This window comes from Anastrepha ludens, chromosome 6 (assembly GCF_028408465.1).
Source record: "Anastrepha ludens isolate Willacy chromosome 6, idAnaLude1.1, whole genome shotgun sequence".
NCBI lineage: Eukaryota > Metazoa > Arthropoda > Insecta > Diptera > Tephritidae > Anastrepha > Anastrepha ludens.
In genome coordinates, this window is record NC_071502.1 from 112,678,044 (window position 1) to 112,698,471 (window position 20,428).

The 20,428-nt window shown below is 37.8% G+C and overlaps 3 protein-coding genes across 4 annotated transcripts; all 3 read left to right on the plus strand.

Moving 5' to 3' along the window:
• Positions 1-4,245: 4,245 nt before the first annotated feature.
• LOC128866058 (alpha-tocopherol transfer protein-like) lies at positions 4,246-7,764 on the plus strand. The gene is made up of 3 exons (XM_054106544.1): positions 4,246-4,599; positions 4,681-5,053; positions 7,209-7,764. Exons 1-3 carry the CDS (start codon positions 4,292-4,294, stop codon positions 7,464-7,466), a joined length of 939 nt encoding a protein of 312 aa, XP_053962519.1. The 5' UTR covers positions 4,246-4,291; the 3' UTR covers positions 7,467-7,764.
• A 2,725-nt stretch (positions 7,765-10,489) lies between these two features.
• On the plus strand, positions 10,490-11,808 carry LOC128866057 (retinaldehyde-binding protein 1-like). The gene is made up of 3 exons (XM_054106542.1): positions 10,490-10,893; positions 10,958-11,330; positions 11,406-11,808. The coding sequence occupies exons 1-3, from the start codon at positions 10,586-10,588 to the stop codon at positions 11,661-11,663; spliced, it is 939 nt and encodes a 312-aa protein (XP_053962517.1). The 5' UTR covers positions 10,490-10,585; the 3' UTR covers positions 11,664-11,808.
• A 6,626-nt stretch (positions 11,809-18,434) lies between these two features.
• LOC128866056 (alpha-tocopherol transfer protein-like) lies at positions 18,435-19,870 on the plus strand. 2 transcript variants are annotated; one of them, XM_054106541.1, is made up of 4 exons: positions 18,435-18,530; positions 18,630-18,955; positions 19,023-19,395; positions 19,493-19,870. In XM_054106541.1, the coding sequence occupies exons 2-4, from the start codon at positions 18,648-18,650 to the stop codon at positions 19,748-19,750; spliced, it is 939 nt and encodes a 312-aa protein (XP_053962516.1). In that variant the 5' UTR covers positions 18,435-18,530; positions 18,630-18,647; the 3' UTR covers positions 19,751-19,870. The 2 variants fall into 2 exon arrangements, with proteins under 2 accessions (XP_053962516.1, XP_053962515.1); XM_054106540.1 differs by having other exon boundaries at positions 18,479-18,497; positions 18,567-18,955.
• Positions 19,871-20,428: the final 558 nt, after the last annotated feature.

Sequence of the window (20,428 nt, forward strand, 5' to 3'; positions counted from 1 at the left end):
ATCATATTGACTGTCAAATTTGGCTCAGCTTCCACGAGTTCGAGCAAAATGTCGGGGTTAAAGACTTCAGGACGACCAGCGGGCGGGGCATCCTCCACGTCGCAGTTACCACTTTGGAATTTTGAAAACCACTTTTGCGCAGTCCTTACACTCACGGTGTCCCATCTGTGAACAGTGTTATTTCTGCAGCAGCGGTTGTTGCATTTTTACCACTTTTATAAAAAAAAAATACAAAATATGCCACAATATATAAAAGAAAATATAAATAGTTCCGTAATTTTCGGCGAATAATTTTTTGTATGCAAAAATCGTACTAAAGTGAAATTATGAGTAAAATACGAACGAACTTATGGACTAACCTGATACAAGAGAGAATATCTGAAGATTGGTAAGATTAAGTGGAAAATATTTAGAGGTTTTAGGAAACTTGCAATTTTTCATAAATTTGATTCAGAAGTAACGGAAAGGATGATGCAGGGTTTGAGAGTGATTTACAGTGATCCATAGCAACGTATGCTTAAGTTGCTGACGTTGCAGAAATTACAGAAGGTTTGAGGTCTAATTACCAGATGGTGCTCATGTGTTAGTTGCGTATGACGGACAAAACATTTATTCTTCCAGGTCGATGTTATAGTTGAAAGGGAAATCCTAAGGCCGTGGGAGTTAACAGCTTTGAAATCTTATAGGTACGAGCACCACTCGTTATTTAGTAAACTCTTTAGAGCGTTCGAGTATATATTTACCGTATAGCTTTTGTGCCTAGCAGTTGAATGAATGCAAGTTTTGTAGCTGGGTCTATATATATATATATATATATTATGCTGGTATATTAGTATTCAAAAGTGACGCCGAGATGTCAGAAGTGAATAACTTCTAATCGGCACATTTTACGATCTTTAGGAAGAAAATATCGCAAAATTCGTGATTGTTTTGGTGGAAGTAATCGTCTCAATGAGGCGACTATTCAAAGTTTGGTGAAAAAATTTCAAAAAACTGATTCTGTCGAGTATAGAAAAAGGGCTGACAAACCAAAAACTGGACGTTCTGTTGAGAGTATTGCCGCTGTAACGCGAAGTGTTGCCGAACAATCTTCAACATCCCTCGATTCATCGATACCTCAACGTTCTCGACAATTACGCAGTCATGAATCGACCCTTTGGCGGATTGTACTTTTAGATAAGCTCATGGTGGACATTTAAATGATACCATTTTTCACATAGTATAATTGTTAACAGCCGCATTTTGCATAAAATTAGTGAAACCTGTAGTGCAATTCACTAACACGTTTTATCGAAATTTGCATTGTTATATATCCTTAACCACAATTTTAACGATTTTGTTATTCGGTAACCCATTTCATAACGAAAATCTATAAGATAAAATCAGCTGTTTTTGTTAAAAAGTCGATTATCGCAAACTAAACGAAAAAAATTTTGGTGTGATTAACTCAACGAGAAAACAAGAATTAGTTGTTTTAATCGTTAACCGTTTTGGTGAAATTACTTTATCGAAGTGTTATTAAGTATGTCGAACTTCTATGAGCGAAGCTCATGGAAAAGGTAGGCATTGCTGAAAGTGCACTCCCCCGGCATGTGGAGAAGAGGATGAGACGGCGGACCACTTTCTGTGCGTTTGCCCAGCCTTCGCTCGAATCAGGCTTGTGGTCTTTGGCACGCATGTGTTAAGAAGCGACCACCTTGGCTCCTTGGTACCACAAGATCTACTCACATTTCTTCGGAGGTCGGGGAGATTTAAAGATAATTAAAAGGAACCCCGTTTTCTGCAGAATGGACTTATAGTAATTTTGTTTAAGTGTTGTACTTGCTAGTCTGTCTCGACAAAAAAAAAAATATGGCTTATGATTTATCGATTGCAGAAGAGGTAGTGAGCCCTCAATCTGTGGATCGACGTTTGCTTCGGGATGTGGTCAATCATTTTCGTTTGGGGAGGTTCATAAATTGTTTCAGTTAACTCCAGACTTGGCTGAGGACCGCATTTCTTAGCTTGACAGTCAACTTAGAGGTTCCAGAATAACAGCGATTACGACTGAAAAACAGGTAAATCTTAGATCTTCTAGTTTATTCAATTCTAAATTCTGCTTTTATGTTATTAGGTTCTAGCTGCATCGCGATTTCGTTATCAGCGACCAGTGGGTGAGCAATAGGAGAATTCCATGAGCCAGTTGTCAGTTAACCGTAGCATGCAGATGCAATGAACCGCTCCATATTTTGCACAAGGGTGAGGTTTCCTATGACCTAAGGTGAGCGGCAAGCTGCATAAGAAATTTTTGATTGAGTTGCTCTGTTGTGGCGCGGCTTCTTTTAGGAGCTGTCGATGTAAAGCGATATACGCAAAGTATTAAATAAACAAACTAATTTCAAATAACCAGTTACTTTATTTTACTTACTTTGTGGAAATATATGAAAAACCAAAATCGCATTTAAAACCTTGGCTAGTTTGCACTTTTTTTATATTTAAAATGTTTAGTGTAGTAGGACTGATTTTTTTATTTTTATTCAAGGGTTATGCAGGTCTTTCAGAACGTATGCCGCGAGTATGAATGCTTTGGAGACTGAAGCTCCTAAGCGTATGGCAAAGTCCAGGGTAAGAGTGTAGCACAGGCTACTAGCTAACAGTGATTTAAACAGCCCCTGAAGTTATTATAATCTTTTATTTCAAGATTGATAAAAATTCGAAAAATGTTTAATTAGATTTTTTTTGTTTAATTTGAGTACGAAAAATGTTTATCAAAATTGTTAATTAGACTTTCTATTTTAATTTGTGTACACAGTTTTAAAGCCCTTTAAATTTTAGTACAACAAACTTGAAGCGCAATTAGGAAGGAGGTCAAAAATTTTGTGGATTGATAATTTTTTTCCATGAGGATGTTTAGCATTTCCTCCGTATAAAAACTGAAAAATGTCGTGTATTCATTATGTGAAAAAATTATCAAAAATCATCGAACATTTCAAGTATTCTTTGCGATATTTTCTTTAGTCGCAATACCTCAAGGTGAAGATAATTTGGTTGTGCCCACAAACTTGAACTTGTCTGAAGGCAAAAGCAGAGTCACGAATCCCCCAGGTTAATAATATAAATTATAAATACCAGTTTAGATTAGATTTGCGGGGGGTTGGATAAGTCCAAACACTCAATCTGGAAGCCTATTGTACTACACCCGAATAGATTACAGTAGAGAGAATGGAGAGACAGGATAGATACAGTGAGGATGGTGAGACGGAAATATTCGTTTGAGGTCCCTCTGCCGTGAATCTTTTGGATTTGAACTTTATCCATACTCAGTAGATCGCACTCCAACCGCCTAAGTCTGATTATAGAAAACGCCGGACAGCTACAGAGAAAAAGCACTGCAGTGTCTTCGTTCTCACTACAAGATAGGCACATTGGGCCGCCAATGATTCCCATGGTAGCCATATGCTGATCACAGGCGTTCTGCCTTATGATTACACCCGCCAGTACTCTCAGATCCTTCCTACTAAGGCTTAGGAGAAAAGTTGCCAATTTCCTGTTTGGTTATTTCACAAAGCACTTGACTATACTAAGAAGTCATGAAGTCATCAATCCATAGTTGAATCGTTGAAGAATTTACACCCTGAAAGGGTTTAGGGTCGAATAGTATGCTTGCAGGACCTTCATTAGCCAGTTTATCAGTACAAGGAGCGAGTAAAGTCACAATTTCCAGCCACCCAAATAAGACGAACTTTGTTCTGTTTTACAACACTGTTCAGTTTTGTCTACATTCACCGACTAATTTCGAATAGCAGCTTGGGTTACAAGGGCTCTTAGTGCAGCTTGACTGTCACTACAAATTCCATCCGTAGCCATCTGTCGTAGGAGTACTTTGTCTTCATCTAAGTACTATTCAGATTCGTTACCATCACTGCTTTTGCATCCATCGGTGTAGAAAGCGTGCTGCAATCCCGTTAATAAGTTCTCTGGACTCAACCATTGATCTCTATCTGGGATCAAAACGTCATACTTCCTACTGAAGCTAACGTAAGACACCCGATCGCCCGCTGGCCTCGCGATCAGTGTGCACCAACCGCTCCGACAACTGGTGGCATATCTAACTAAAAAACAGTTACTTAGTTAGTTTTACACTGCCCTGTACTTTAATCTTTCTTATCGCTCTTTGATTACATTTCGCCAAAATTTAATTTTTACTAGAGTCATTCGGACATAGTAATGCGCTTTTGCAGATAGTTTACGAGCGGGTGTATTGGCAGAAGGTTGAAAAAAGGGTGCAAATTTCCATAAAATTCTCTTGAAAATGTCGCAACTCGCAGTACGCGCCCTGAGCCCACAACTCCAGCAAGCTGCTATTACCCAGTTGCACGAGGTGCCTGAACGTGTTGCAGCCGACATAGAGGCGCTACGCACTTGGATCCAACAACAGCCGCATTTGCGAGCACGTGAGGATGATCAATTTCTGCTTAGCTTTCTGCGTGGCTGCAAATACAGTTTGGAAAAGGCAAAACTCAAGGTTGATAAATTCTACACATTACGCACTAAATATCCGGAATTCTTTACCGTCAACGATGTGGACGATGAGAAGCTTCGAAAGCTCATTAATTGCGGGTATGCTTCTCTTTCAATCAAGCAGCGCCTATCAGTCATTTACATTGGTGGAAAATTAAACTATTTGTATTTTTTTCGTAGCATCCTCGTTTATTTGCCAACACCTCTATTTGAGTGTGGGCCACGTATTGCTTATCTGCGCAGTGGCGTTTACTCAGCTGATGAATTTAAAGTAGACGATGTTGCGCGTGCCATGGAGGGCATACAAGAGATTTTACTACTCGAGGATGACTATGCGATGGTCTATGGTGTGGTTAGTATAGTTGATCTGGAAAAGGCGAGCATGGCGCATTTTATGCAAATGACGCCAACCAGTCTGAAAAAGATGGTCGTGTTCTCAGAAGAAGCTTTGCCACTGCGAACAAAGGGAACGCACTTCATAAATACACAAAGCGGTTTCGAAACGTTCTTCAATTTATTTAAGCCAATGCTGCCGAAGAAGAGCCAAAAGAGGGTAAGTGATTGGTATGCGATGAAGGGAGTGAGTGGAGGGTTGAGTTGTAGTGCTATAAAAAAAGTGAGGAGAAGTTTGAATTCTAATGCGATAAAGTGAGCTGATGTGATAAGTTGTCCAAAACACAGATACTGTGAAAGAATATTTTAAACTCTTTGGAAGATGAGCTACCTGGCACTCCAATTATTTATTGCATTTTTTCTCGTGTTAAGAAAAGTTTCTTCGGAAGCGAATGCTTGTTGTTGTTGTTGTGGCAGTATAAACATTATGCACGGGGAATGCTGCTGGAGTGACAGTCCTTGGATGGATATAAATCCGGGCAGTTCCGGTAACGTAGAATCAACAGCCATGGGAAACGAACGCTTCATACGTGACGCTGCAGGAAGGGGGATGACATTAGCACAATGAGCCAGCCGCTGTGTATACAAAATCATTGCTGCCCTTGAGAATAGTTTAAAGTTCAACAACTATTAAATTTTCTCACATGCAACTCATCGCTAGTAAGTTTGATGTGTCGCTTTCCGGTTACGCGGCCATCAGTCTACCGCGAGAAGGTGTTCACTATGGCACGGCAGTAGGGGAAAAGTCGAATTAGTGTTGTAATGATGTACCATAGATGATTAGTATCTGGATCAGGTCGAACAAGATATATACTGGGTCGAGCATCCTTGGTTAGGTGTTTGGCCGAGATTGTCCAACTTGGGGTATTCGCCTTAATTTTGTCTTATAAATGAAGTGATTTTTTTTTTTTCAACTCCGAGACTCAAATGATTTTTATGAGGATTTTTTTCATAGCAGAAATGCAGTCGGGGGTTTGCCATTACCAGCCAACCGCTATTAGAAAAATATTTTTCTTTAATTTGGTGGTTGATTTCGACCAGAAATGGTAGGTTTAGGATAATATAATCTAGGTGGCATGAAACCAGACGTAGACCTTTTAGTCCATAGTGATAGCAGATGGACTGCGACCCTTTATAATCTGAAGTAAACACTAGGTGACATGGTTGAAGTGCCAGTCTGGCACTCCTCAAGAAGCACTGAAGCGCCGTTTTGATAAAACACCAAGTAAGTATAGAATATCAGCGCTCTTTGAGATGTTTTCTAGGTTATCAAATTAGGAGAGCCCCAGCGCTTAAGGGGTCCCGGTGGTCTAGAGCTCGAAAATTCAGGGTATTTTCAGGAATTTTTTTTACAAAAAAAAAAAATAATGAAAAACGATATTTGAATTTTTTAGGCTTTTTATTTAACTTCTTTTACATAATTACAAAAATGGAAATTGTTTTTTTTTAATTTCAATAATTTCAAAAATTGCGTTGAAGTTTACAATCCCGAAAAATTGCACCTGGACGGTGTTGTACATTTTGGCTCTGCTATTTATCTGAAACACAAAAACCAAAAAATTATTCATCAGTATGACTGTAGCTATGGCCCGTACTAGAATAAAAAATTAAAAAGAAAAAAATTTGACAAATTTGAATTTAACACTCTAAATAATTGATTCATTATAGTACAGGTGATAGCCATTGTAGCTGTATATAACAACACATTAAAATTTCAGACGATTCGATTGAATAATTTTTTTTTTTGACAACACCAGGCCGAAATATGTAAGTAGTTTTGATATAATTGAGTTTAAACCATTTTGACCATTTAAATGCGATCATTGATGCCGCCGCGTGACAAATCTGACTCTACCTGCTAAAACGGCTGTAGAATCGAAAATACTGGGAAAATCCTTCGAAAAATTTGGCAGTATATTCTTAAAAGCTTATACTTTCGAAATATCAAACAAAAGTCGATTTTTTGAAAATTCTAGAACGCCGGAACCTCTTAAGTCACCACAGAGTAGACACAAGGAGATATCCAAGGTTTACCCTGTTCTTTGCCCATTATACTTCCTACTTATGTGAGTATGTCATAAGTGATGATTCCCGTTTTGCATACAGGCCTCGCTAGCAAGATGTTGTTAGGCAGATACTGGGCTTTGCTGGTGACCAAATTTGGGTAGGAGAATATTTTCCATGACATAAATTTATGCTGCTTTGCATTACAAAATTACTTTTCCCGAAATAATTCGTACTCATCCCTTTACAATCATTACTTACAATCTACTTTTCTTCGTTCCTTTAAACACCGCTCTCTACTTCACTTTCAGCTCTCTGTGCACGGTAACAATTTGGATAAACTTTACGAACACGTCCCATTGAAATATTTACCCCAAGAATGTGGTGGGGAGAATGGTTCCATTGCGGAGGGCATTGTCGAGCTGAATAAGAAACTTGATGAATACCGAGACTATTTCAAGGAAAATGCACAATATGGCACCGATGAGACACTGCGTGTGGGAGAAACCACGGATTTCGATAATCTCTTCGGAACACAGGGTTCGTTTAGAAAGTTAGAAGTGGATTAAATTATAAAAATATAATAAAAAATTAAATTCGAACTGTGTAGTTTTCTGCACGAAAAAACGAAATATAGTACATACATACATACATATGTATATATGGTATTCATATGCTTGTATGTGCAAATTTATTATATTTCGTTCATATATGCACAGGTATAAAACTGAAGATTAGCTAATTTTAAATGACTATTATTTTGTGGCGATTGAAGCTTATCTGGTAGCCAGGCAATCAATTGTTATTTGATCATAAAATATATGATATGTATGTACATATGTACCTATGTATGAATGAAAAAATTAAAAAAAGCATTTTTGATAATCAAGACTTTAATTTTCTGTGTTACTAGTCTAAGCGTTTTGTTTAAATAAAATAAAAGATAAGCAACCGGCTTATTTTCATGCTTCTCTGTTTTGATGACATTCCTATCAATTTATCATTCTGCCGAAGATACGTAAATATAAACTCCAAAAACAAAACAACTTTCAGTGGGTACTCCAGTTGAGCAGAAAAAGTTGGGCTTGGCTTCAACAAAAACATTATATTGCACAAAAACAAAGTAAGTATCATATGTGCTAGAAATAAATGTTGCGCAACTTTGTTGCTAGCAACAAAAGCCTGGTTATAACAGAGAATGTTTGTATCATTTGTACTGAAATATTTAACAGTAACATTTGCACCTTCTCATTCATTAAAATTTTCTGATAGAATTGAGATATTGGCTTGGTGAGTAGTTTTCATGAATGCTAAATTTTGGGAATTTCACTTGTTTACTCTGTTATGTACAACCAAAAGAGAGCGAAAGTAATGAAGCTGCTGAAATAGGTATAAAAAAAACCCTCGATGCTTATCACAAGTTGCGGTTAGGGAACAATAAAATTGCAGAAGACGACTGCCTACTTAATGAGCTAAGAACCATATTTTTCGCGATATTGATTCGCTGTACGTATTTGAATATAAATCGAAAAGTTAAGGGAATTTCATTATGAAACTTGCAGCGATTACTGAGCTAATAAAAAAGAAATCAAAAAATCGAAGAGGAGATTTAAAAAAAAAAGTATAAAAAAATGTTGCTTCCCAAAACATTTTGTAAAAAAGTTTTCACAATTTTTTTTTTTTCAAATATATTTTATTAAAACAAAAACTGGTAATTTATATTATATTTTATATATTTTATTAAAAAATGCCGGGAAATTTATCTTTTACCAAAGTACCAAATAACCGAAAATACATATTTTGATTACAAAAAAAAATATTATTGTAAAAAAATTAAATATTAAATTCAATATTAAAACATAATTATCAAAAAATCTTAGAGGTATTTTTCTTCAAAAAAAAACTAATAATAAATAATAAAAAAAAAAAATATAATAATGTTGACAAAATCTTTCTTAATTTTTTTTTATTTTACAATACATTTTATTAAAAACCACCAGGAAATGTATCCTTTACCAAAGTACCACAAAACCCAAGATGCATATTTTAATTCCAAAAAAAAATATTAAAAAAATTAAATATTAAATTTAATATTAAAACTAAATTATCGAAAAATCTTAGAGGGAATTTTCTTCAAAAAAAAAAAAGATAATAATAAATAATATAAAAAAAATATAATAATTTTGACACAATTTTTTTCACATATATTTTGTTTTAATAATATATTTCATTTAAAATAAATGGAAATTTTTCTTTTAAAAAAATTTAGAAAGAATCGAAGGTACGAATTTTAATTTAAAAAGTTGAAATATTAAACAAAAAATTAAAATTAAATTTAATATTACAATAAAAAGAAATTATGAAAAACTCTAAGAGGAAATTTTCTTCAAAAATTTTATATTATAATGAAATTTTGCTTTCCAAAAAGCTTTAACAAATATTTTTCACCAAAATTTGTTTAATAATATGTGGTATTTGACTCCTGAGTGGGGACGCCCAGATCTCACTGTTTGTTGAAATGAGAAGTAGAATAAAACATTCTGTTCCGTGAGAAAAGACTCAATCCATCTAATTTGTCGCCTTCATGCTTGGCTTAAAAAAAACAAAATATTGTCAAGCCGAAAGATGAATACAATTTTCTTGAGAAAGACGATTAGATTAGAGACGCATAAAAAAAGTTTCATAGTGCCGAAATTCTCTCAACATAAACTTTGAATACACGACTGGACTTTCGCAACTTTTTTTAACCCAGTCTAGTAATGCACATGAAATCATTGTCTAAGAGCTATGATTTAAAGCAGCCTTAAAGTCTTTGATTCCTTCACTAAATGCACTGATCTCAATTTAGGCGCTTCTGCTAGTGGCAACCGACCGTTTGGCTTTAGAAAAGTAAAACAATACTGCCTCTTTAGGCAGGGTATAGGGTCATCGCTCGTATTCGAACATTTTCAGGTAATTTTCAAACAAATTTCAGGTAAAAATTACCTGTGTGCCGCACAAGAAACAAAAAAATTGCGAATTTTCGAGGAAAAAGGGGAATCTTATTACAGAACTGATCTGTAGTAATTCAGTAGTTTGTACACAGCCTCAGACCCTAATTCTAAGGTATTATTTTACTGATCCTATTGAGGAAAGAGCACTAAATACCACACGTGGGTTTCAACGTTTTTGTATTATATTATTTGAACATTTCTAAACACCGAAATTCTAGAAGGACTACTGTAGAACATATTCTGTCGAGGCACAAACGCTGTATTGAATACATACTTTCCTTTATTTCAACATTTTATTTTCGAAATAAGCATCGAATCTGCGGCCACTGCATAATTTTTGTTAGAGAGACTTTACTGTACTTAGAGTGCAATTCAAATTAATGGAACTCCGCCTTAGTGAGCGTCTACTGTATTTGAATTCTGCTAAGAGCCCATCAAGATGGAGGTAATTTAGTCCATTAAAGTTCTTAAGCTTATCAATAAATATCTACTGTTTTAAATAACTTTTTATAATCAATACAGCGATATCAAGCAATCAATTTGTAGTGAATTTTGATAAAACATCTAATCATTTTCGCACGAATCCTTCGTCGCTTTTGTTAACTTTTGCAATTTAGTTTGCTTTCAAGTTCATTGCCGAGCAGTTCTAATACTTGCTCAACTACGCCAACTACTCTCGCACACCCAACCACGTCATGGCACTGCTCAATGTACGCCCCATCAGCAAGGAGCTGCAACAGATCGCCATTAAGCAGCTGAATGAAGTGCCCGAACGCATAGGCGCCGACATTGAAGCACTGCGCACCTGGATCCAACAACAGCCGCATTTGCGTGCACGTGACGATGATCAGTTTCTGTTGAGCTTTCTGCGCGGCTGCAAATTCAGTTTGGAAAAGGCAAAAAGCAAGATCGATAAATTCTATACATTACGCACAAAATATCCGGAATTCTTTGGGGCCTACGATGCGGATGAGGCGATCGTTAGAACGCTCATCAATGCTGGGTAAGCAGCGCAAATAGCGTAAAAAGTATATTGAAATATATTTTTTAATTTTCGAAATATGTAGCTTAATTTTATTGCTGCCAACGCCATTGAATGAAAGTGGGCCACGTATTATACTTATCCACCTGGGTGGGCTGCCCGCTGACAAATATACGTTTGAGCAGTTCTCTCGCGCCGTTAGTCACTTACAAGAAATCATAATACGCGACGACGACTATGCCATCATTTCCGGCATGATTTCGATCATTGATGTTGAGGACTGTACTCCCGCACATGTCATGCAAATGACGCCGAGCATTATGAAGAAAATGTCCATACATGCGGAGGAGGCGGTGCCGTTGCGTCCGCAACAACAGCATTTCATACATATCCCAAGTGGTTTTGAGGCGTTTTTCAATTTAATGAAGCCACTGATGACCAAAAAACAACAGGAGCGAGTAAATTGAGAATGAAATTGAAAATGAATTTTATATTAAATTTCTAAAATTGATAATTTTCCGTACACTTTTCAGATTTCAGTGCACGCCGACAAGTTGGATAGATTTTACGATCACGTTCCGCAGCGTTATTTGCCCGTCGAATATGGAGGCGATAATGGCACCATAAAAGATATTATAGATTACACAAATAAACAGTTAGACGAGTATCGTGAATATTTTAAGGAAAATTTGAACTATGGCACCGATGAGAGTTTACGTATGGGTAAGCCCATCGATTTTGATAATTTGTTCGGAGTGGAAGGTTCTTTCAGAAAATTGGAAGTAGACTAGTAGCGTTAAATTTTGTATCAATTGTTATTAGAAAATGATTTAATATATTGTAAAGATCTACATAGAAAAAAATATATAATAATATACTAGGTTGTTCAATAAGTTTTGCGGTTCGATAAGAAAAACACAATTTTATGGTTTGAAATACACTTTAATATTCAGTGGAGGCTCCCTGAGCATCAATGCACTAGTTCCAGTGAGACTCCAATTTATGAATTCCATCCCTGAAATGAGAGAATGGATGGGCTGCAAAATACGCTTCCACAGTTGTTTTCCATTGTTAGCGAATGCCGTAAACGTTGAGCGCACAGCTTTCTGAAACTGAATACTTCAGTCAAAATATTGCTTACACTGCTCAATGAGATGCATAGAGCATCTATTAAGAGTGGTAACGATAGACCAACAACAACGTTTTGTACATAAGAATGTCAGGACGAAAGAAAATAGAAAATAAAGGGACGAACTGTGTTGAACAGCAGACATGCAGTTGAGGTTAGAAGCATACAACGATGGCTTTTCGTAATTTCATTTTGTGCTAGCATCTAAATGTACACGGCGAAAGAAAAAAAAACAAATCAGCTGGTCTACCTGAAGGGACGGTGGCGGTTGGGAGGCTTACGTGCATTTGTGAAAGGCTAGGCTGTGCCAACGGAGTGCTTAGGTACACGAAAAGGGTTACCCATGTTGGAGAGGTCAGCCTGGAGATGCCAGACAAAGACAGGTACGAGTCCGTCTGAGTTTTGAAACCAAAATCTTTGCATCACTGAGCAACTTTCCCGTAGGTCATCAACGTACATCCAGAAGTGTCTGTCTCCAAATAAGCCGCTTCTCAACACAATATAATATTACCAAGCCTTTCACTGAATTTTAACAAACGTATTGTATAATTTGTATTCCTCAAAGCAACCGCCCTCAAACCAATGCTGTTCTACCGATGCGGTATACAGCGTTGGAAAACTGTACCGCAGCAAGCACAATTGGCCGCACGGTATGAGCGACTTTCTCATTGTAAGCTTCGTCGTCTGAGCTTCATGGCTACATCACAAAACAATTAAATTCAAATAAATTTTGCTGCACCCTTTAAAAAATCATTAATTGCTATCAAAGCGAAAGTTTGCGCAATGGAAATATGCGCTCACTTTAACCTTGAACGCACAACAGAAGCATAGCCATTCTTACTGAGAGTCAGACAGCAATCAAGGCTTTCATCTCTGTCCGGGTTACATTATAACTGACGCTGGAATGTCTGGATAAGCTTATGATTTCTTACGCCAGAACAGTGAGGTATGTATTCTATGGTTTCCAGGGCACATAACAATCACGAGTAACGAAATGACAGATAGATTAGCCAGGAAAGAGCGGCCCACATTTATAGATCCACATTTATTTTGTGACCTAGGAAAGGGTAACATTTTCTCTCTTATTCCGGAAGACGAAGAAGATGAAACAGGGACAATCTACGGGGCTTCAAATCGCAATCAAAATCAATGATAGGTAGCTTTGACCAAAACCAATTATATTGATTAGATTCTATTGATTTCCTGCCAGCTTAACAAGATTGGGGCTAAAATGGAGCCCACAAAGAAGCAGAAGTCGCGGTCAGAGAAAAAACACTTGCAGACCATTAACACTACGCACACTTGCAGCGGCCAATAAAACATGGGACACTGAAAAATAACTGCTCGGAACCCGGGCTTTAAGATGGAAAAGCCTTATAGAGGCCCTATGCGCCCAAGAAGAGTAAAACAAGGAAGATTGATGGAATTAATAAGAATAATTTTTTATTTAGAATAATAATAATTTAGAATAATTACAGGAACTTAACGGGCCTTATCGATTAAAATTAAACGAGTGCTAGGAAGAAGATCGGGTCTTCAACCCAAGTATACATTATTAGTATAAGGCGCTTATACGACCAATTTTAACGTATGGCTCGGTTGTTTGATGGAAATCTCTAGAGAGAGAATACAACATCAAATTACTTGGGCAAAGTACAAAGACCAGCTTGTGCAATAACAGTCGGTGCAATCAGATCATGTCCTAGGGAGGCTCTGAACGCACTGACACGCGTTATTCCGGTAGATCTACATATCAAGAAGATGGCAACCATGAGTGCATTTAGGTTAAATGAAACGGGTCGCTGGAAGAAACGACTTTATGGCCATGTCAGTCTATTACTGCGACAAACCCAGTATGCTTCGAAGAGGACTGACTACATCGTCCCGACGGTAACATTCAATAGAAATTTGCCACTCTCTTTCCATGTAGGAAAGAATGGAATAAGGGATTCTCAATAAACAGCTTCGACACCAGAGTCGATACAGATTGCAGTAAAATGGATTGTGATGTTGGAGCTGGTACATATTCTCATAGACTTAAAATTGAAAAATTTGTGCGTCTCCCAAATACTTGCAGTGTCTTTCAGGCGGAAGTACTGGGAATTGGGGAAGCTTGTAGATTACTAATCGCAGATCCCTCTTTTAAGGGTAATATCGCTATTCTTTCGGATAGCCAAGCTGCAATCCAGGCACTGGATTCGGTGACAACAACTTTTAAACTGGTGGAATAAAGCAGAAATAGCTTTACCACCTTGAGCGAAAACCATAAAGTAACCTTAATCTCCCGGGACAGCGGAACATTGAAGGTAACGAAAAAGCAGATGGACTGACACGAGGGGGATCTGCCATGACTAACGCTCTGGTTGAATCGGTATTCACACCAATACAATTTCCCTAAAATACCTCCGAATCGCGGATTGTAGATGGAGAGACCAAACGAAATGCAAAAACGTTATGGCCCACCTACAACCTTAAGCAGTCGTCAGCATTGATAAACATGAAACGACGGGACGCCTGGAGGCTAACGGCAGTCATAACCGGCTTTTGGTCTGTGAGAGAACCAGCAGCCAAAATGGTCATCCCTCACAACACATACTGTCACAGCTGCAAACAACCGGAAAAAAAGGAAACAATCTTCCATTTCCTCTGTGAATGCCATACCCTATCGAAGGACAGAATGTTAACCCTGAGAAAACCGCTGCACAGACTGGATATAGTCATGCTGCAAATAACTGGTAAACAAGTTGGTAACGGGGATGTTGCAACAAAATGGTGCGGAAACGCTAGTTGGATTCTGAACGATTCACTACTTAAACCAACCAACCAACTATCGATTGAATTATCATCAGATTAAACTGAGCTTGCGTTGTCGAACATAACTAATACCATATTTTTGAGCAGCTACCGCTTACGGCCCTCGTGTGAGTACCTGTATTTCCTTTTCCGAAACTTAAATTTCCGTTCCGAAGTCCAATTGTGAGTCTTATTTAGGCATACAACGAAATTCGCTAGCAGTGTTGAAGGCCATGCCAGAAAAAGGGCTTAAAGAAATGCTTCAAAGAGTAGGATAAATGTTGACAAAAACAAAGGTATTGCATATAGAGGTGAGGAGAGTACTTCGGAAGCTTCAAAATATTATATTTTTTGAAGATTAAATTCTATTGTTCTTTTGGTTCCATTGTCAAATTCCGATTAGAATGCTGAGTAATTATTGTTATTCTACCATTTTTACTATTTTATTTTAGATGAAATATATTTATTTAACCAACATCTCTTTTTTTGTTTTGTAAAAATTCATTGAATTGTCTTTTTTTATTTTTTTTAAACACTAAAATTCCTATCAATATCGTTTTTCTTTCTTGTTCTCTTTCGCTGAAATCCTTATCTTATCATTTGGCTGATATTGCAAGACAACGAACGGCACGGAATAAATACAGTGGCGGATCAAAAAAAGTAACGGCGTCCAGACGGCTGGTTTTGTACTGAGCGGTATTATAATTTTTTTTTTTGGTGTAGTCATAGACTTTGCTAATCATCATATGTCTCCTAAGAGAACTGAGGTTTAGTCATAGAAAACTTCGCAGGCGCACAACGCACAGGAGTGAAAATTCAGTAAGACGGTTTGTGGAGACATTTGACTTGACTTGAGACGGTTCGCAAATGTCGTTTATTTTTCGGTCCACCTAACGCATCTTCTTGAGAAAAGATATTTAGAAGATGATGGCTAAATGAAAAATATAATAATTTAATTTGGCTGAGAATTCATGGGTGACGCTTTAACGTCCCATGCATCAACCACAAGTCGCTGCTTGATGCACATACTGGGTTGGGAGAGTAATTATTGGGCTGGTCTTCATCGTGAATACTGAAATTTAGATGTAATGCAAAACTTTCTCAAAAGAACTAATGAGTCTAGTCAGATATTAGTTTTCAAAATTTGAAAATATACTGTATGAATGGAACATCTTTGACAAGATTCGATGCAGTTCTTATATGCCGTTATCAGTTTATTTTTTATGACAGAATTGGATCTTTTAAATCCATATAACCACATATGAATATAATCGTAAATTAGGTTCACTTAACTACAACGAGGTGAGAGGAGATCATGCTAGGGGAATTATGTAGATATCTACAATAGGGTGCTTTGCCAAAAAGGGATTTCATTGGGATTTTTATATTTTAAGACTTCCACCAAATTGTTTGGAAAAATATTAAGATTTACGTGAGCTGGATCGGTTTCGCGGTACCTTCAAAGATCGGAGATTTTATAAATAAATCTAGTTTTAAAAACATTTTTTTCTAAAAAATCGCCTCAGGTAAGATCACAAAGAACGAATTTCTTGATTTTAGTCCAAGTGTGCCCTCTCTATAGGCAACCATTTTAACCTAACCACCTCAGACGAGAAAATGGTTTTAGCATAGAAGATCTGCATACAAATTTAAAAAAAATTATCAGCGGAATCAAAGTAATAAGATTTTTTATGCAATTTTTTACTTTTTTTGGAAGGTATTTTTAAAGAAAATTTGAATAACTTAGCGAAATCGGAAGCAATTTGGACGCCTAAGGTAACATCGGAAAGCTATTTTGTTATACTGTGCGGAAAACCTACCTACTTACTCACGTTTTAATCTTTTTTTTCGTATTTATTACTATTTTGATTTTGTTGATACAATTTTTAAACAATAGTCACTCCTGTAGGCACTTGCCAGAGGCTGAGCCACCTGCCAGGCGAGTCAAGAGACAACTGTTCGCCTACACTGACGAGATCCAGTACTAGACATTACTGCAGATACTGGACCGGACAGTATACCGACAGTCTATTCTACGTTGCCAGCACCACACGTATTCATATCTAGCCAAGGAGTGACCGAATTCAGCAGCATTTCCGGTACATGTAAACATTCCCGGTGAAATGTTTATGCTGCAATAACAATAATATTAAAGGATATTCATTGGGAGTCTCTCACCACCTTCCTAAACTCCCGAGCCCTGAATACCGTCATCAGAGTTCAGCCACCACCCATCGCAGACGAAGCGCTTCAGCTGTCTCGTGAGACCCGCTCAATTACGTTTTGGTTATTGTAGTAGGTTAAACAACTACTTATCCAGAATCGACTCCGACATACTCCAGCATGGGCCCAGGTATGTCGCACGATACTTTTCATAAGCTGTATCCCCTTTACCTCGGGACCCAACTCATAAAAACAGCTTGTTTTCTGGGCCTACCGTTAGATGAGCTAGACGATGACTATCGGTGACTACACTGCACTGGCAGGGCTTGATGATTTAGACTTTACATACCCTCACAAACAAAAGTTCAAAAGTGTGATAACACACGATTTTTGTGGCTAGCCCACTGGCCCGAGACGAGAGATAAATTGCTCACCGAAACGATGACGCAGTAAATCTATTGTTTCACGAGCTGTAGAGCAAGTAACGCCGTCTTGTTGGAACCAGATGTTGTGAGGATCACGGGCTTCAATTTCCGACATCCGGCATCAAAAACTCGTTTATCGTGGCGCGATAGCGTTTACCATTCACAGTAACATTGGCGGTAGCCTCTCCTTGAAGAAATATAGGCCGATGAATTCTTCAGCCCATAGGCCACCCCAAATAGTTATTTTCAATGGATGTAATGGCTGTTCTTCAATGGCTTCGGGTTGCTCTTCAGCCCGAATAAGACAATTTTGCTTATGGACGTAGCCACTAAACCAAAAATGATCCCATCGCTGAATACCATAAGTTGGGCCTGAGCGCACGATGAACACTTTTCACAGAGCGTCAATTTTCGTAAAGCATTTGTACGATTTGTAAACGTTGTGGAGGCGTAAGTCTTTCCACGATGAAATGCCAATGAATACTGAAAAAAATAAGGATTTAGTTTGACAGCACTATTGGAAACAGTACCTCCAATCTGATCACCCTTTATGTATTATCTATATAATATACCTATACATCCTTTATTGGATATTTGGCCTAGCTCCTCCTTCTATTAGCAGCGTGCGCCTGGATGTTGTTCCACAATTGGAGGGACCTACAGTTTTAAACCGACTCCGAAGGGCAAGTGATTTTTTATGAGCAGCTTTTTTAGCAGCTTTTGGGAGGTTTGCCAGTACCAGTTATTAGAAAAATTTGGCATGCCACGGAGATTCGAACCGGTGCATTTGAACTGTAAAATTGATTTCTGATTATTTAAAAAAGCATTCGTATTGAGGTCACCCTTTATCAATAAAAATAACTTAACTTCTTATGAAACACCCAGTAATTGTAAAGATTACAAAAAAGCTTGCAATTTTTTTTTTTTTTTTTTTTTATTAACTACAACCTAAGCACTTACGCAAACCAACAAAAAAACTACAGTCACATTTAGCACTTGCACGCATTATCTTTTGGTGTAATAATAATCATAAAAACTAATGAGACTAATATTAAATTAAACGACCCAACGATCAGCATTGGATGGCTTAAGTTCGATGAAAAAGCAACCTTCCGGTGAATACTCACACTTTTTAATGCTATTTATAGGTAAATAAATTCAAATAACTATTACGCGCATTTAAGCCACACCAGCAGTCAGCGGACTACCGCAGTAGGCTTAGTTAATAGTTTACTCTTCATCTAAAGGGAAACTACCAACGACAAATGGCATTGCCCAATATACGTCCACTACCGGAGCACCTACAAAAGGTGGCGATCGAGGAGTTGAATGAGAAACCTGAGCGATTAGCGGAGGATCTGCAGGCGTTGAAGAGCTGGGCCGCGAAGGAGCCACATTTGAATGTGCGACTCAACGATCAGCTCCTGGTAGGATTCTTACGTGGCTGTAAGTTCAGCTTAGAGAAGGCAAAGTCAAAGCTCGATTGGTTTTATACGTTGAAGACCAAGTATCCAGATTTTTACACCATTCCCGATGTGACCGATCCGAGTGTGGAGGAGCGCTTGAGATTTGGGTAAAGAGATGAGATTGTTTTTTTTTTTTAAACAGAAAATATTCCTAAAATGTATTGTTTATTCCAGTTCGGGTTCATTGTTGCCCACACCCCTACATGAGACCGGTCCGCGCATAATGTTCATACGCGCCGGCAATTACCCAGCCGATAAATATACCTTCAAAGAAATAATGGCAGTGGCGCATGCGCTACAAGAATTGTGGGTGCTCGAAGATGACTATGCGACTGTGAATGGTTTTATTGATGTACTGGATATATCCCGGCTAACGGCGGCACATTTTGCACAGCATTCGCCGAGTGTTGTGAAAAAAATGCTAGTTTTTGCCGAGAAAGGTCTGCCCTTGCGGCAACGTGCCACTCACTTCATTAACATACCGGCGGGTTTCGACAAAGTATTCAATATCTTGAAGCCGCTAATGCCAGCCAAGCAGCAGGAGCGTGTGAGTATAAAGTGAAGACGAAAATATTATTTTACCAAAAAAACAATAACAAATAAAAATGTATTAAATAAAATTTAAAAAAAAATTCCACCAACAGCTTTATTTGCATGGCAACAATTTGGAGTCACTGTACGCACATATCCCCCAAAAATATTTGCCCAAAGAGTATGGCGGTGAAAATGGTTCTATTGAAGAGATTACAGAAGCCTCAACGAAATTTTTCCTGGATAGACGTGATTATTTCGTGGAAGATCAAAAATATCGAAACAATGAAAAATTGCGTGTCGGCAAGCAGCCGGACTTTGACAGCATATTTGGCATGGAAGGCTCATTTCGAAAACTGGATGTGGATTAGGCAAAGGAAAACTACAGGCGCTGAAGGGAAGAGGGCGAAGGGTGCTTTTATCTTTTTTTGTAATTATTTTTTTCGGGTTTAATATTGGAAATACATTGCATTAAAGACAAGTAAAGATTAGTGAACTCGTTTCATTCGAAGATGAAAGCAGACACTTTTTTGACAGCTTTTCGAGCAAGACATGTTTCGAGATTTTCGCTAAGATGGAAAAAGAACAGTATCGGTTGGTTTCGCTTTTAGTTTTTGGATGGGAACAAATGCGAGGAGATAAAAACAAAGTTGGATGATGTCTATGGTGACGCTTCGCCATCTATGATCACCGTTAGATATTATTAGATTCATCGACTTTAAACGTGGGCGAACATCTGTTTATGATGAGCAGCAACCAGAACGCCCGGCAGAGATGCTTACCGAGGAAATCATTCAAAAAGTCCGCGACATGATTTTCGCTGATCGACAAACGAAAGTGCGCGAAGTAACAGAGGCCATTGATGTGTCGACCGGAACGGCAATTAATATTTTGCATGATAAGTTGGCGATGAAAAAATGATCGCCCCGATAGCTCACAAGCAACAACAAGCGGATGCGGCTGTTAACTTTGAAGCGATGTTTGGGGCAATTTAAGCGAGATCCGAAGGAATTTGTCCGTCGAGTTCCCACCGTTGATGAAACCTGGAT

What these genes read in the sequence shown, in the direction of transcription:
- LOC128866058 (XM_054106544.1), top strand. Translation starts at nt 4,292, where the DNA reads ATGTCGCAACTCGCAGTACGCGCCCTGAGCCCACAACTCCAGCAAGCT. An exon ending in CGAAAGCTCATTAATTGCGG is followed by an intron (nt 4,600 to 4,680) that starts GTATGCTTCTCT and finishes TTTTTTTCGTAG; the next exon opens with CATCCTCGTTTATTTGCCAA. An exon ending in CGAAGAAGAGCCAAAAGAGG is followed by an intron (nt 5,054 to 7,208) that starts GTAAGTGATTGG and finishes CTTCACTTTCAG; the next exon opens with CTCTCTGTGCACGGTAACAA.
- LOC128866057 (XM_054106542.1), top strand. Translation starts at nt 10,586, where the DNA reads ATGGCACTGCTCAATGTACGCCCCATCAGCAAGGAGCTGCAACAGATC. An exon ending in AGAACGCTCATCAATGCTGG is followed by an intron (nt 10,894 to 10,957) that starts GTAAGCAGCGCA and finishes CGAAATATGTAG; the next exon opens with CTTAATTTTATTGCTGCCAA. An exon ending in CCAAAAAACAACAGGAGCGA is followed by an intron (nt 11,331 to 11,405) that starts GTAAATTGAGAA and finishes TACACTTTTCAG; the next exon opens with ATTTCAGTGCACGCCGACAA.
- LOC128866056 (XM_054106541.1), top strand. Translation starts at nt 18,648, where the DNA reads ATGGCATTGCCCAATATACGTCCACTACCGGAGCACCTACAAAAGGTG. An exon ending in GAGGAGCGCTTGAGATTTGG is followed by an intron (nt 18,956 to 19,022) that starts GTAAAGAGATGA and finishes TGTTTATTCCAG; the next exon opens with TTCGGGTTCATTGTTGCCCA. An exon ending in CAGCCAAGCAGCAGGAGCGT is followed by an intron (nt 19,396 to 19,492) that starts GTGAGTATAAAG and finishes TTCCACCAACAG; the next exon opens with CTTTATTTGCATGGCAACAA.